This window comes from Paramacrobiotus metropolitanus, unplaced genomic scaffold, assembly GCF_019649055.1.
Source record: "Paramacrobiotus metropolitanus isolate TYO unplaced genomic scaffold, Prichtersi_v1.0 Parri_scaffold0000008, whole genome shotgun sequence".
NCBI classification, from domain to species: Eukaryota; Metazoa; Tardigrada; class Eutardigrada; order Parachela; family Macrobiotidae; genus Paramacrobiotus; species Paramacrobiotus metropolitanus.
The window spans coordinates 1,969,845-1,986,294 of NW_026570228.1; the positions used below are offsets into that span (position 1 = coordinate 1,969,845).

A 16,450-nucleotide genomic window follows, 5' to 3' on the forward strand; every position below is an offset into this window, starting at 1 on the left:
GACTCAAAGTCACTTAATGCATACACTTCCATGTCTTAATCGTGTAAATTATAACTCGTTGATGTTTAGCGCAAGTATTCTGTACGAAATCGCTGTTTTCTATAGGTTGCAGCTTATCATTCGTTCTCTTATCAGCGGCAATCTTGCACTGCATTTACCCAGCGGAGTATAGCTAGTCACTAGTGGTATTATCGCCGTGCGACGAACTTTTATAAAGTATACAGTACGCAATTTATAGTAGTCACTTTTATATACTGGTCCGGCCTGAAGGAACCAAACAAGTCATATAAATTTCGCGTGTATAGATTGCTCTTACACTCACTCCTGATTTGTGGACGGGTGATTCATTCAGTTTAGGAAATTAGGATTAACGCAAAAACAACGGGCAGCATTCTTTAGCTCGGGCTTCGTTGGGATTAGCTTACTGCGAAGCATTGTGCATCGGCTATCATGTTTTGGAGATGGATTTTTGTGTACAATTTGTCGGTGTGCTTGTCTGTTATATCTGCCGGCATATCACCGAGCAGCGGCCCTGAATGCCGAGATATGGGATTGTTTCAGTGTGCTCGCCCGATTATAACTTTTGTTATGACGGCTGACGGGCAGCGGATTGGTAAAATCAGGAAAAGCGGTTTGCTAAAGGAAAATGATTTCACGAAAGTCTGCCGGTAAGAGAAATCTGTCTGCGCTATCTGTTGAAAACGTTCGTCGATATACAGTATGTATTACATTTTATGGTTTATTTTTGGTCAGACGAAAATTATGGAGATTAAACAATTTGTACACGAGAATGGTGTATTTAATAATTATGTTCTGCAGTTTGCAACAACAGCGTTATAGGTATCTGTATTATTGGCATTATTGTAATATTGCACCAAGAAAAGACTAAATATTCATAAGTACTCGTATAAAATTTGCGGTAACACTGGTGCACGGGATTTGGGTGATTAATTTTGTATTGAGTAAACCATTTTTTCTTTTTTTTTGTGATTTAATGTAATATTGTAGGCTTGCTCAGTCGACCATTTCCTGCATCGACGGATGGATCGGCAGATGTATGCCAGCCAACGAGACCGATCTGCACATCGTCTCAAAGGGCACAGTCAAGATCCTATCAGTGTGCAATGAAACGGACAGTTTCAGCAAGTTCACCAAGATGACGACGTGTGCCGAGAAGATAAACAACACTCACAAGGCGTGCGGTGAGAGTATGCGAACCAACTTGCCGGAAGCCCACAAAAATATCAATCCTAGAAATCCCAAGGAAATATTTCAAATTGAGAATCTCCAACGACATGTGTGTTGGTAAGTCGGCACCTGTAATCGGCAGTTTTGCGTTAAATTGATAGTTGTTTTTCGCAAGTGTTGCTCAACTTGAACATAAATCTGATTAGTACTGTACTGTGTGTACTATAATTATTATGGAAATTGGTTATTTTGAAAACCACTGAAACGTTGAACTCGGCGGGTGCGTTTGAGGTTTGCCGCTGACTAGCGCGTGCCGGGTTCAAACTCCAACAAATTATGACTTGGCATGCCAGAATTCGAAGAGTTGTGCGAAAGCCGATTAAAGGTGCATGAGTTGCTGCTTATGGGTTTTTTTCGTTTGAATTATGTAATAACACCGGTGAGAGTGAAGTGAAGAAGTGAAGAAAGCACCACTAATTATATATTACTGGGAATTGTTTTTCGTTTTTTAACCTTACAGTACTTGTTAGCAGTTTGTATTGGACATTCTTGCACAACGACAACGTGTTAAGTACATTGAGGCAATACAAAATGCTACAAGCCTACAACTACACGCATTAGCCTGTTGTCCTGCCACAAGTTTTTTGCTTGCGTGATTTACTAATAATTGTATATATCTGTTAGTGGGAAACATTTTTATTGTTGGCTTTTTGTATTAGAGTAAACAATCTTAAATAAACTGATATGTTAACCTTAAGCAGAATTGACAAGCATAAGCTATCCGACATAAGTACTTACAATTAAATACTGAAGTGCATGCATTATATCATATTATGAAATACAGTACATACTTTACAAATTATTCTGCTTTAGAAATTTTATGGAAGCAGTCTTAAGTAAAGGCTGGACAGATACAAGTAAAAAACAGCTACAGACTTACAGTAGGTGGAGGCGCAGAATAACGCGAATTTGCATTCTTTTTTGCAGCACCATCAAACAGTATAAAACTTGCATCACTCCGTCTATGCAAAGTTCTTGTGCTGCCGAAGAAAAAACGCTGACAGACAAATTCCTGGATCGCGTATTGGGAGCATATCAGTGCACAAATGCGGTGTTTGGAGCATGTGTTGCGGAGGATGGAGTCGCCACGGCAAAAGCCTAACTGAACACAGTAATGAGTTTTTTTCAAGCGAATATTCTCAACAGATTTGCGCTGCGTTCTCACATTCAGTACATCACTTGACCTTCTGCTCTTTTCTCTTTTGATTTTTTACTTTTCATTAATTCCTTTCATTCCGGCTGGCTGTTTTTTTTGGATTTTGTAAACAGGTTGTTTTCACTGCTCTTTCCACATTTTTCACGCTATTACTTAAAACATAAATCTCTGCATTATATGTACCTTTATACAGAGTACTGTATTGTACTCGTACTGTCGTACAATAATTAATGTTATGTTTATTACTTCTTACAATGCTGCATGAGGTACAATACTTCTCGAGTAGCGCATCGAAATTTATCAGTTTCGAATTTCGATAATATACGAGTAAATTGAGATTAAAGTTTATACAATCAACTTGAGTCAAATCTTACGGCCATGATATCATCTGCAGGATGCTGTATTGTATACCACACTTGTAATCAGTGATAATTTGTTGTATACGTACGCGTACTTAATTATTACCTTATGCTTAATTTCAGTACAATTAACAAGTAAGCAATACGCTTCGGCAATGTAAGCACTGTGGGTGAAGCAAACTCTAAAAATTATGAGTTACAAATATTACAGTAATTTATTATTAATGCTGCATTGAAGTACTTAACTTCACTGTAAAGGTATTTGACTTGACAGTACCATAATCTGCACCTGCAATAACGAAGATGGTTCACAACTTCATAATAATGCAAATCCAGTCGTTGATAGACCTAATAAAGTGCCGGCGACAGACTGTGTCTTACCTGTGTGCACTATGCTACTGAATCGCTGATCCTTATACCTGTGTGCGATATGTGTAGGTTGCTGATTCTGATAAGATTCAAACAGGTGCGCTCATTGGCTCATAGCGGTTTACCAATAGGCTATCCAGTTGCGGTCGCTAAAACCCAGTTGACAGATTGCTGCAGCCGCCCTGGGCGCCAGTAACGTGCACCTACCTAGCGGAAATGAATGATGTGGACCAATACAGCGATCGTACTGCGCACACGTGGTTCGGTGGTTGCTTTAATCTGATTTTTGAACACAGTTCACCTGGAAAGTCAGATAGGAAAGTGACAGATGGTTTTCATGATCCAAATACCGAATAGTCAAATATATTTCCAGAACCACACTAGCAGTATTTTGCAGTACAACAATTTAATCCTGTTGCGTTTCCCTGAAGTGTGCTGCTGTGATATGCTGTTCATGAAGCGCATAACTGGCTTCTAAAATCATGATTTGAGTGGATTAGCTCGCAGCTGAGTATATCCGACGATTCTTTGTGTTGGCTCATCTTCGATCTCATCCACCATGATCATCCCATCCCGATGTGTTATTCTCGCCTATATATCCGTGATTTCTTTCTTCGCCTATAATGATGGCGCTGCGACGAATGAGCGCAGCGCCGACATCAAGGAGGTCTCCGGACTGGATCAGCTTTTCCAGGAGGATCGCCAGATTGCCATTACCGTGTTGAACGCGGATTATCAGGGTGTTATCAGCGAGATTGGATTGCTGCCGTTAGCGGGCAGTTATGAACATATCACGAGTCGTAATGCACGGGAAGAGGAGGAGAGGAAGTATTTTGAGGTGGATTCCGAAGCGGACGATGAAAGTACCACGGCAGGTGCGTTCGCTGAGCTAAGCTCTCCAGCGCAGTTTTTGCAACCATTTTGTAAGTACTGTTTGTAAGTACTGTTTGTTTGCATTGCTTGTGCAGGTGATACAGCTTTCGCCGCGGCAATGAGCTATAAACTGCGGACAAAACTGGATGTTAATGGAAAATACCAGTGAGTGCAACTAAATTTATGAAATATCATTTCATAGTTTTAGCGTATGTTTGACTGTTTTTAAAAATTTTTTATCTGCAGTATTACAGTAACAGTTTCTTTTACTTTGCGTTTGTGTGCATTGGTTAATTTCTGTTGCGAGAGAAACTGATACACTCTTTAGTTCTGGTCTTGTAAATTTCAGTAGTCCGAATTTGATGAAAATTACAAGTTTACAACGCAATACCACCATGGTTTCTGGTGATAGATTGAATGTTTTTGGAATTTGACCATTTTAGTATGTATTTGGTGAACAGAATTCTGATTCGCTCTTTTTGTGCAGAATGTGGAAAAGCTTCGAAAATGCAGCATGGTTGGGCCATGTGGAAGCACAAGAGTACGTCGCGATGGAGTATCTACTCGGAAATGGACTGGCTCTCAACATCTCCGGAGCATGGGAATTCTTCGAAAATTTGAAAGAGAAAGCTCATCCATTGGGGCAAATGGTAAGAATAAATATACATTTGTTATGGGTATGATGGCGTGGTTTAGTGGCAATGTACTCCTCTGTTATCTATCTTTACTATTAATTTCTGTTGATCTTTCATCACATAGGAGGCTCTAAACATATATAACCGCTTAAACTTTACAGACTACAAAATACATTGTTTTTTTTGCCACATCGATTAGGCTCTTGTTTCAAAATGAAGATGGATCATTTTGGGCAGTGTTTTTTCTCTTTTATCGAAATTATCTTGTATTGTTGAATTGCACTTTTTGAACCTCACCGCATGGGTATGTTCAAATATATCAAATATGCACTCAATTGCGCCGCTTGCTGTTGGCAAGGCGTTCTTGTTAGCCTTTCATTGTGTTTCTGATTCGGTTTCTATTGATCATTCATGGACTACATTGATTTACTGTGCTGTCTCTGTAGGGCGCTGCTTTCTTGCACAGCACCGGAATCGGTGGTGACACGCCGAGTCAGGCCCTGGCCCTGCTCCATTACATGTTTGCGGCGCTGGGCGGAAACACATTTGCACAGATGGCACTAGGATATCGTTACCTGTACGGTAGTAATGTGGAGAGTAAATGTGAGCAGGCCTTGCATTTCTACCGGAAAGCCGCCTCCAAAGTTGTTGATCATGTTCCTATTACTGGTAAGATGTTTGTTTTTATGCACGTTTTAACTGTGTTAATTTTGCAAGGAATTACAAACTGTGTGAGTGTTCTGACGAATGTATGCTGATCCCACTTTGATCCCTCTGAAAATGTTGCATTTTGCTTATCATATTTTGCAGAAAAATTTAACAGCATACATGTACAGTAAGCTCATATTGTTGTTAATTTGCGTGTTTACCATTTTCCAGGTGGACCATCCATTCAGAAAATTCGTCTGTATGAAGAATGGGAAAATCCAGGCGTGAATAATAATATGGACGATGATTTGATGCAGTATTATACGTTTATCGCCAATAAAGGGGACACGTCGGCTCAGGTAATTTTAGTGAGTGATGCTAGCTTATTATATATAGTCTTATTATGTCCCTCGAATATGCAGAACAACTGAAAATTACAAATCTGGAATCAGTTGAGCGCACTAGAATTGTGCGTCAAATGGTGGTCAAGAGACAGCGGATTTCATAACCTGATGAATTGTGTTAACAGGTTATTCTGGGCCAGTTGTACTTACAAGGCGGTCGCGGTGTGCCGCAAGATCGTTTGATGGCCCTCCGGTATTTCGAGAAAGCCTACGAAGGGGAAAGTGTTAATGCCGGAGCATTCTTGGGTCGGATGTATTTGGAGGGATCCGCGGAGGTGCCGCAGGATAATGCGACGGCATTGCATTACTTCAGACAGGCCGCGGAACGCGGGAATGCCATGGGACAGAGTGGATTGGGGCTGGTATACCTGTATGGACGCGGTGTCGATGTGGTGCGTTTGAAGTTAACTTACAGTACTTCTATGATTTTTGCATTCTGATCGTAATTCCCGAATTTGTTTCGGGAATAAGCCCAGACTTCTTCCTCCCTGCAGACGGGAATGTTTATAGCTCTTTTGTTATGGACAGGATTACAAATTAGCGGCGCACTACTTCAAATTGTCAGCCGATCAGAGTTACGTCGATGGACAAGCCATGATGGCGGTGATGTATTTCCGTAAGTTGATGACTTGTAGCTTTCTTTGTTTGGCAACGATGGCGGAAGACGTTTGTAGCGTTTTTGAATAAAGCTGGATTTTATGAATCTTCCTTTTTTTAGATGGATTGGGTGTGGAGCGGGATCTGGGGAAAGCCATTAAACTCTTCAACCAGGCGTCACAAAGTGGCAGCATCATGTCCGTTTTCTATTTGGCTGAAATCAATGCGTTCGGCTTTGGCGTGGCACGAATGTGCAAAACCGCAGTCGAGGTATGGTTTGCAGTCTTGTAAGTGCAGATAATTCGAACCAGCTAAAAACAATTATACGAGTACATAACTCATATTTTGTGCGTCATGAACAACATCTGCACACTAAACACTGGCGCTTGGCTATTACAGTACAAAGATCACGATATCATTGTCAGGCGTACATGTTGATAGAACTGAAATTCAGGTTCCCAAAATTTGTGTTACATAAATACACTGGAAGCATTGTGTGGTAATGTGTGGCATTTAAATGTCTTGTTATATTAAGAAATCATTAATAACTTCGCCACATGTTTGTGGTAATGTGGCTAGTTCATATGTTTGAAAGAATATGAAATATCGCAGTAAGTCATGGAATTAAGCACTTGAAGGAAACGCAAAGTCGTAGGTTATTTTCCGTTTGAGTAGGGAAATATGTTCAGTGGGTGGTGAATTTCCAGTTGTATTGAAACTTGTGTTGTTAGAAGGTGCACTGCAACACTTTGCCACTGGTTGCTTTTCGCATTGCAGTTGTATAAAAGTGTTGCCGAACGCGGTCGCTGGTCGACCATGTTTATGGATGCGTTTAACGACTACAAAAAGGGCGATCTCAATCGTGCTCTGGTCAAGTACATGTTTCTGGCCGATATGGGCTACGAAGTGGCGCAGAGCAATACCGCGTTCCTGCTGGATAAAAGTAAGCCCATCATCCGCATTTCCGCGGAGAGTGTCGTTAAGCTGTAATAGTATGACTATTTCCAGATGTATGAGTATTTGATCGTGAATTTCTTTTCTTAATTTGCTTTGTACTGTGTCGATTTCACTTTAATCAGATTAATTTCTATTTGCAGATGAACCACTGGCGCTGGGTTTCCCACAGAATGAATCCTTCGGACGCGCCATCATCTACTGGGAACGGGCGGCCGCCCAGGGCTACAATATGGCCCGCATCAAGCTGGGTGACTATCATTATTACGGTCTGGGCACGGAGGTCGACTACGAGGAAGCCATGGCCAATTACCGCCAGATTGAGCAGAGTAACAATGCACAGGCGCTGTTCAATTTGGGCTACATGTACCAGGCGGGGTTGGGCGTGAAACAGGTGCGAAATATTTTCGGTGATGACAATTATAAATTTGAAAAACAGAAGCTATTCTTTAAATTTCAACGGCACGATGTGGTGAGTATTCTTTGGTTTTTTTCTGTGGAATAATGCTGCGAGCAAGTTGTTGATTTTTTCAGTCACGGATTCTGTAAAAGTTTATTCTGTTATGGTAGGATCTGCATTTGGCAAAACGATATTACGACCGCGCGGCGGAAACTAGTGTGGATGCCCATGCGCCGGTGACGCTGGCATTGATGAGTCTCGGTGCGCTGTTCGTGTGGAATCAGATTTTCAGCTCCGTGTACAATTTCTCGGTAAGGTGTTCCTTTTATTGTCTCTCTATGACACGAAGCTGTGTTATGCCTTTGCATGATAACCTTGGCAGTAATATAACCTTAACAACGATGTTGCTCCTTTTTTTATGCACTAATGTACTCTTTTATTTTATTAGTGTACAAAAGTCTGTTTTCATATTCTGCAATAATCGAGGTTGATCTTTCACGTGGGCGTGCGAGTTTTGTGCTTCTGAATATTTGCTGTAACGGTTTTGAACTTTTGGATCTATGCCAAAAAAGTATCTGAATTTAAATCAAAGCTTTCTTTTTTAAAATATCGGTCTTTGTATTTCAACACCCCGTATTGGGGACAGAGCCTTTAGCCACTACACTACCAAGCTCATTACTGTAAATATGTCGGATCGCGTGACTAACTGGTTTTAATATTATTGTTTGCATTTTGTATGTACAGTACTGTGTAGTTCTGTTAAATATAAATTAGCGACATTCAGTACTTTACTATCGTTGTAACAATTTCCAACAAAAATAGCTGCCCTTTATTCCATGAGAATACCGCCTACAGCAGTCATACGTTACAGCATATTATTATCGAACATTTGTGGGTTTTTTGTTACAATTGATGTTGTGCGCTGCAGATGCCGGACTCCATAAGTGGTGCCATATTGCATTCCGCCGTGGAATACTGGGATCTCTATCTGGCCGCCGGCTTAGCCTGCATCCTGATCAGTGTGCTGATCATTATGCAGCGTGTCACGCAGGAATTAGCTCGGCAGCGCAATGAACGCCGTCGTGCCACCGTTGACACGCACCGGCAGAATGTCCAGCGGGCGCAACAGCAATCCGCCAACGCCCACGGTGATGCGCGGCCCTCCTCGTCATCCTCGTCCGAGACGCACTCCTCGCAGGCCTCCTCCTCGTCATCATCCACCGGGTCGGCGGATTCCAGCGGTGTGCGGCAGAGGAATGTGGCGGGGAATCAGAACATGGAGAATCCCGATTGAAAAGTGCCGGGGAATCTGGCTGGGCCGGTGGGATGGTGCATAAGTTGTGATGGGGGAGTTTCTATATTGTTGTTCGCTGATTTATCATTTTTTTGTTCTTAGTTGTATGATGGAAAATTATTAGCTAAATTATGGGATTATTTTAACTGACCGGGGATTTGTGAATACGGATCGAAAGAACGAAGATGAAAGATACGACACTGAGCTGTCAGTTAGAGAACTGCTTAAAAGTTGAGCGAGCCCTGAAAGGTTAACGAAATCAAGAGACAGATTTGGGAAAGGCAGTTTATATTGCTTTATAATAAGCATTTTTCCCTTTCCATTCGACTGACAAAAGAAAATTCTAGGGTTTTTCCTTGAAGCACTTTTGGCAAAGCTTATTTTCCAAATTCAATTTGGTAGAAAGTTTTGTCGAAGTATTGTTGGTACTTATTGTTGAAGTCTGCGATTCCGCTGTAGCATGATGATGATTGATGGTCGATAATGAATATCTATATTATATATGTGATAATGCGAAAGCGAAACTACAAATGTTTTCACCGAATTTACGAGATGTACATTGCGAAAATTTATGACAACGTAGTAAACGCATGACATTGTAGTGAAATGGCCTTTAAGGGTGATCGATGCCAGATACACAAGGCAATACAACAGATGCACAATCAAATAGAGTACGAAACGAAACATACGATGCACCCGTTTTGCTCGTTTATTCGAATAATCAGCATACCTTTTAATGTCTTTATGTAAAATGTGCATTTATGACCGAAACAAAGTTTTTTTAAAAATTCTGTTTTTAACAGTGGGCGAAAAAGCATCCTTTCAAATCCCAGGACGAATAACACTAAATTTTGCTGAGATCTCATTATAACTTCGAGTACAACAATTACCTTATCACTGAACAATCTGCCACAAGAGCAGCTGAGATTCATCATTACACCGAATAAACTCTAGCCGATCATTCCGCACGCCCAAACACAGTGCCTTCACCACGCTCATAATGGACGTATGCCTCTGGTTCTTCGAATACACCCACGCCTGCTCCTGGCCACTGTAGTGGCACTTGCCCAACCGCGGCACATCCGCCGCTTCCAGACACAACTTCCGGCCCAACACCAGGGCGCGCGATTGTTTTTCTTCGTATATCAGCGCCCGTTTCCCGTCCTTATCACAGTCCACCAACGCTGCCGGATCATCTCGCACCAGAGACTCCGTGCCGATACACTTCCCTGTGTAAAGTACAGGATTACAATTCATTCGCCTTTTGCAAAGATGAGAAAATGTAATCTGATTTGAAATGAAATGTGAAATTATTTAAACTATTTACTCCTGGTTTTTCTTCGATAACTCCTTGGTTTACGCGCCAAAACGGTTAGACTCGTAGTTAAAACATTATTTTTATTTCATTTTACCAGTTGCTTTAGTGATACCAAATCTTCTTGTTCACTTAAAATTATCTTTATCAGACTCAATCCTTTCTAATTTGTTCTTTCAATTCAAAATCAGTCAAATTTCAAACGCGCGAAGACCCCTTTAATTTTGAAATGATTTTAACCTGAAGTCTAGAATTTACAATTGTTTTTCAACCATACCTGTGTGAACATGACGCAGTTGGAATTTTCCTGTGAAACTGAGCTGCGGCTTCTCAATCACCGCCCCGGATGGAGACAGGGCCTCCGGATAAATGTTGTCGACAAACCACTGAAATGACCGGCAGTGTAGATCAGATTTTAGTTGAACCCGGGAGGAAATATCGCCGGCGTCCAGCTGGCGCGCTTCCGGACGGGCGTCGTAGAATTTGTCAATGTAGTCGCCCAGCCAGACGCGGGCCAACCGCAAGCTATTGGTCAGCTGGGTGTCGCCCTTGCCGTCGTTGCCGTAAGGACGCCGGTGGCGGAAAATGTGGCCGACCCGCGAACAAGGGGAGATGAGCAGCGTCCCGCCACACAGCCAGATGCGCAGGGATAATTCAATGTTCTCGCCGCCCCAGATATCCATGCCGGTATCGTATTCGCCTGTATACAAACATCAATCAACATACTTATACACTGAATCCAAATACTGTCTATTAAAAGAGATATAATGCACCAAACGCACACGACAAAAAACTAAAAAGGAAATAAAATTTAATGTATTAAAATTTTAAAAACTGTTCTAATGTACTAATGTTTAAATGTACTAAAACATTATTCAGATCCAACATGGCTGAACAGTAAAAATAAATGCAAACATGAGACCCTTTAAGGCAAAAAACATTCATATTTTCATATAAACCTAATACAGCCAGTTCAACAACAATGACAAAAGAAAAAGCAAGCCAAGTAATATTAACGCAGATTTGTATACTGCGCCACAAACTAACCGATCTGACGAAAATAGTGTCGATGTATTGCAAATAATCCTCCGGCCATTGCGGCACTGCGAAATGGGTGAATAATTTCGCCCTCAGAATTGGCATTCGGAAGTGATTCCCATCGAAAATGTAAGCCCCAGTTGAAACCTGCCAGCAAAGCACGTACGTTGGGATATCACGAAAAGTACAAAAGCAACACAAAATGAAAGAGTACCATGAACTGTTTAGGATACGCAGAGACGATGTATCAAAATAATTTTTAAGGTCGTAATACTGAAACAACGCCGGTATTGGCGGTATCTGGTATGCACGAAAGAATTTATGGAGCGAAAAAACTACACGCAAATAATTACCAAGAAATTGTCGATATGATCAAAGATGTCAACAGGGACTACGAAAACTGTTGCGCGAAACGAAAAACATCGTCAACACATTCAATGTAAATTTACCGACTAACCTCCTCTTACATGCGGCGACGGTGCATACTCAAAGGAATCCGAATGGATAATGTCAATGGTTGGACAGATCACTGTAGAATGATTATCCTGGATCGCAGCAACAAGTGGCTCCATCCAGCCTTCATTTACTTCACAATGTGAATCTGGTCAAAGTAAAGTAAATCATCATAAATGAGTAAAATAATGCCACCAAGCAGTTGCGAGATATGTGGCCACACCTTCAACATACGTCACGACAGAATTAAAATCATTTTCTGTACCAGTACCACCTCTTTTCAAATTAACAAAGAAAAAGAAGGAAAAACAAACATTTCCGCATCGCGCTTCTAGCTTGCATGATAAAAAGCAGTACTAATTTGCATATAAATCAGTAACGTACCCATAAAAAATAAAACATCGCCATTAGCCTGTCGCGCGCCAGCCACTCGTGCACGAATTAATCCTTCGCGTTTTTCCAGCCGAATTAAATGAATTTTAGCACTAACAGCGCGGAGAACATCCAACAAATCGCCACCGATGAACTCCTTCGCGGAAAAGTCATCGATTAATAAAATTTCCACTAGTAAATTTCCGGGCGACCGATTAACGACGGATGCGACGGTTCGCAACAGAACACTGCGTGCTTCATTGTGAAAGCAAATAATCACGCTGACGGTCTTGGATAATTCGCTATACACCACATTCTTGCATCCGGCAGACCTGGAAAATTATATATAAGATATAGAAACCTGGAAAATTATATATAAAATATACGTACACAATCGCATAATACCAACAAAAGCGTAGCAGAAAGGGAAAGACCGAAAATGATGAACAATATAATTAAAACGTTCTAAAAAAATCGAAATTCCTTATTTTTTTTTGACGTTTCTAACCAGTCGCGTGTCTTAGTAAAAAGGAGATTTTTATTACTGGCAAAGGCCAAAACGAGTCAAAATAATAGTAGTAAATACATAAAACTAATAAAAACTAGATTGTTCTGTAGATTTGCTGAATTATTTAATTTTGATTTGTACAGTCTTTATTATAAGGAAATTTCTTAACGGTATATATTTAATGTTTTTTGTCATTTTTTATTTTACTGTATTTATTAATATTGGTATTAAGTAATTGTTTATTCTTGGTTATTCTAATTGTTTAACATTTATTATTAGTATTTTCACGTCTAATTAAACGAAAAAATCCTAATAGTTCGAGAATAAATCATCGATAAAGAAGGACCTGAACTGAAATTTCAATGGTAGTAAAAGTAATTTTAGGATGTAATTTACCTGACATCAGGCAGCGATCGATCCAGTGGCATACGATCACTGAGAAACACGTTGAAATCATGCAGCTTATTTTTGGCGAATTCCTCTGAGTCCGCATCGCTGCGAATAAACGCCACCAGAGAGCTGTTGATTCCCGACTGATCCGAGACGGTAACGGATGGTTTTTTCGTCCCGCGCTTCAACCATATCCCGTCCTTCAGATTTTTGACTTTCTCGTACTTGTGCTGCAGTCGTTTCGCTATCGCTTCATCATCACTGGTTTGCAGATGGAGAGTCTGTAAACGAGCAGTTTCCGAGCGCAACAGGTGGTTATTTTTGGCTTCCAACGACAACAGCTCAACGATACTCAGTATAAATGTAACCAAATACCAAACGGCAATGCAGACGCAGATAACTTTGCCCATAAAGAACATAGCACGATGTACAAATTACAAATATCCAAGTAGTCACCAACTATCGAAGATGAAGGATGAAGTGTTGACGGTTTAACTAGAAGAATATAAGTCGCGCTGCACAATTACTTCGACGGTCAGTGTAAAAAATTTATCTATAGATGAAAATTATTTTGATTTTTGACAAAATCAAAGTCAAAAAAATGATCAGTCAGAAAAATGTTTGTGTTTATAGAAATCATAATTACAGTGTCACACGCAGAATAAGTGGTTCATAGCTAGGGCGGTCGACCAAATCGCAGAAATGGCGAATAAGCTGAAGTTCTATATACTATATAAAAGTGGACATTCTATATACAGTATATAAGTACATTCTATATATATTAAGTAGCAGTAGCGAATACAAATTATTAATTTCCGAATCTGCGGATGGATTCGCACAGAATTCCGAACCACGATGCGAATCTGCAAGCATCACAAATGCTCATTTTTTCTCGAATGGCACACAATATTCTTCAAAAACCAAAATTATCAGCATTAGCAAATAATTCAGCTTACTGTTAATATCGAAACAGAATTATAGAAATCCATCCCGGTTACCAGATTTCCCAGTGGTTCTGGCTCAAAGGCGGTAAGGGAAGGATCACAGAATTTTCTGCAAAAGATTTTATTACAAATATCCAAGTAGTCCAAATTATTACAATGATGATGCTGTGTACGGACTGAAAATCAAAGTAAAACGAAAAATAATTTAATACTGTCGAGTTGTTCTGTTACCTTGTCAAAACTGAACAAAGTAAACTGTAAAGTGATCCAAGGAAATGATCCAAGGAAAACGCTAACGCCAGTACGAAAATCCTATTCAGTGACCAAAGATACTCACCTGATCATTCGCTGGTGCCACTGCCGCGACAACTGTCAGTGTCCTCGTTCAACTGTATATCCGAATCATTCGTGCAGTCCGGCTGCACCTTCTCCGGCTCGAAAATAATACGCTTCTTCGGCAGTGGATACATGTGGAAATGATTAATACCGCCTCGCATTTCCTTTCCCACCACGAAGTCTTGATTGCGATCGCTGCAGCCGAACTGTGTCCCACTGACCCTCTCAACTTCCAACGCGATACGCTCCCGAATGGCCAAGAAGCCTTCATCCAATCCGAATAATTGGTCTGGACGGTGTCGTCAGTGTACTTCAATTTGTATGTCAATTCATCGGCAATACCGCAAGATAGGGATACGGCCAAAAAAGGTTCAAATGGCAAGATTGATGATGCTCCTTACTCAGAATTTTTTTCTGAATCGAATGTGCCGGGACAGGAGCAGATCCGAAGTCACGTGACTGAGCTATGGGTCAATTTGCATATTAGGTGCTTCGTCATAGTTTTTTATGTAAAACCTGTGATAAACACACGTTTTATAGCTAGTTTGAGTCGAATGAAAACAAAAAAATTCGACTCAGAAAAAAATTCTGAGTCGAATGATACGTGAATCACGTCGATCAGAGATCGCATGACCAAGTTATGAATTTATTCAATCATTTCTGGATTTAAGGAGTTTAATACTCCTTCTTGCTGATGACGTCATATATACGTCATAAATGACACGTTCGACTCATATTTTTTTCCACTCATAAAGGTCAAACTAGGTCACAAAGGTCACTTGACTGAAATACTGAAAACAGTTACAATTAAATAATAGTTGCTTAGCGGTAATGCTATTATTTAGCCAACTTATTTTCGCGTAATTTCTCAGACAATTTGTGTTTTCACAGCTAGGTGACTCGTTTCTTTAAAAGAGACATATGGGCTGGTTACAGCTACCAGCAGCGTTACTCCTTTCTTTAAACGAGACAGGAAGTAGAACTTCGAACTAATGTTACTCCTTTCTTTAAGCAAAACAGAAGAAGTGAAGAAGTAGCACCTCACAGCAGTATTACTCCTTTCTTCAAACGAGACAGAAGTGGTAACACCCCACAGCAATGTTACTCCTTTCTTTAAACGAGACAGAACTAATAACACCCATTAGCAATGTTATTCCTTTCTTTAAACGAGAAAGAACTGGTGACACCCCAAAGCAGTGTTAATTCTTTCTTTAAACGAGACAGAAGTGACAACACCCCACAGCAATGTTACTCGTTTTTTAAACGAGACAGGAAAAGTAACAACTCACAGCAATGTTATGCGCAGAAGAAGGCAGAAGAAGGAACAACTAAACGCAACGCTACTCCTTTCTCTAAACGATACATGAATAACTGACACCCCAGAATTGATTTGGTTTCGTTCACTGTTTCGCAGTTTAGGTTACCTCTTTCTTATGTTTCCTCGTTATATTTGTTATGATTTCTTATAATTTTTGTGTTGTCTTATGCTTCTTGTAATTCTTATATTTCGTTGTTTTTTACGATATCCTGTACTTCTTAGATTTTATTTTTAATGTGATTCGCTAAAATAGATGTTAGCTTGTGACCTTCAGATGACCTTTACTCCAAAGGTCACGACGATTCATTTCAGAGGAACGGAGTCGATGACGTCATCAGCGTGTCCTGCTTTCGTGGGTCATTTTACCATTTTGTACGTCACCGTGGTTAAATAGCACGAGAATGACTAGTTTAAAAAAGGCCCGAAAATTGACGAAATTTAAAAAAATTTAGAATTTGGTCACGTGATTTATTATTCACCTGAGATGGGTACTGTTCGACTCAGAATTTTTTCTGAACAAAACAAGTAATGCACCGTCTTTTTGTATGGTATTTGCTTACTTTACTATGGTAAGGCGCCCATATGCAAATTAGCCCATAGCTCGGTCACGTGACTTCGGAACCATCGTTGTCCCGGTCCATTCGACTCAGAAAAAAATTCTGAGTAGGATACGTCGATAATCAGCCCATTTTTTGCAAAACTGGCCATATCCCTATATTGCGGTTTTACCCATTATCGGAACAGCCCTTAGCGGCTTATTACTAAAAAACGAAGACCAAGAATTCAATTGACGCGACACGGTTCATTTCTACGCAAAAACCTCACCATGACTCTGCAAG

The 16,450-nt window shown here is 40.4% G+C and overlaps 3 protein-coding genes across 3 annotated transcripts; 2 read left to right on the top strand and 1 right to left on the bottom strand.

Annotated features, from left to right (window-relative positions):
* The first annotated feature begins 201 nt into the window (after positions 1 to 201).
* LOC129582688 (uncharacterized) lies at positions 202 to 2,746 on the top strand. Its single transcript, XM_055474270.1, has 3 exons — positions 202 to 668; positions 1,009 to 1,305; positions 2,176 to 2,746. The coding sequence occupies exons 1-3, from the start codon at positions 451 to 453 to the stop codon at positions 2,348 to 2,350; spliced, it is 690 nt and encodes a 229-aa protein (XP_055330245.1). The 5' UTR covers positions 202 to 450; the 3' UTR covers positions 2,351 to 2,746.
* A 688-nt stretch (positions 2,747 to 3,434) lies between these two features.
* LOC129582570 (protein sel-1 homolog 1-like) lies at positions 3,435 to 9,403 on the top strand. Its single transcript, XM_055474097.1, has 12 exons — positions 3,435 to 4,007; positions 4,101 to 4,170; positions 4,493 to 4,655; positions 5,087 to 5,309; positions 5,520 to 5,647; positions 5,818 to 6,084; positions 6,221 to 6,308; positions 6,411 to 6,559; positions 7,067 to 7,232; positions 7,387 to 7,637; positions 7,814 to 7,954; positions 8,572 to 9,403. The coding sequence occupies exons 1-12, from the start codon at positions 3,692 to 3,694 to the stop codon at positions 8,935 to 8,937; spliced, it is 2,328 nt and encodes a 775-aa protein (XP_055330072.1). The 5' UTR covers positions 3,435 to 3,691; the 3' UTR covers positions 8,938 to 9,403.
* Positions 9,404 to 9,650: 247 nt separating this feature from the next.
* On the bottom strand, positions 9,651 to 16,335 carry LOC129582593 (inactive polypeptide N-acetylgalactosaminyltransferase-like protein 5). The gene is made up of 9 exons (XM_055474131.1): positions 14,189 to 16,335; positions 13,970 to 14,066; positions 13,660 to 13,876; positions 13,020 to 13,508; positions 12,128 to 12,447; positions 11,748 to 11,891; positions 11,300 to 11,437; positions 10,530 to 10,952; positions 9,651 to 10,166 (listed from the first exon to the last, which is right to left on the bottom strand). The coding sequence occupies exons 4-9, from the start codon at positions 13,430 to 13,432 to the stop codon at positions 9,832 to 9,834; spliced, it is 1,773 nt and encodes a 590-aa protein (XP_055330106.1). The 5' UTR covers positions 13,433 to 13,508; positions 13,660 to 13,876; positions 13,970 to 14,066; positions 14,189 to 16,335; the 3' UTR covers positions 9,651 to 9,831.
* Between the last annotated feature and the right edge of the window lie 115 nt (positions 16,336 to 16,450).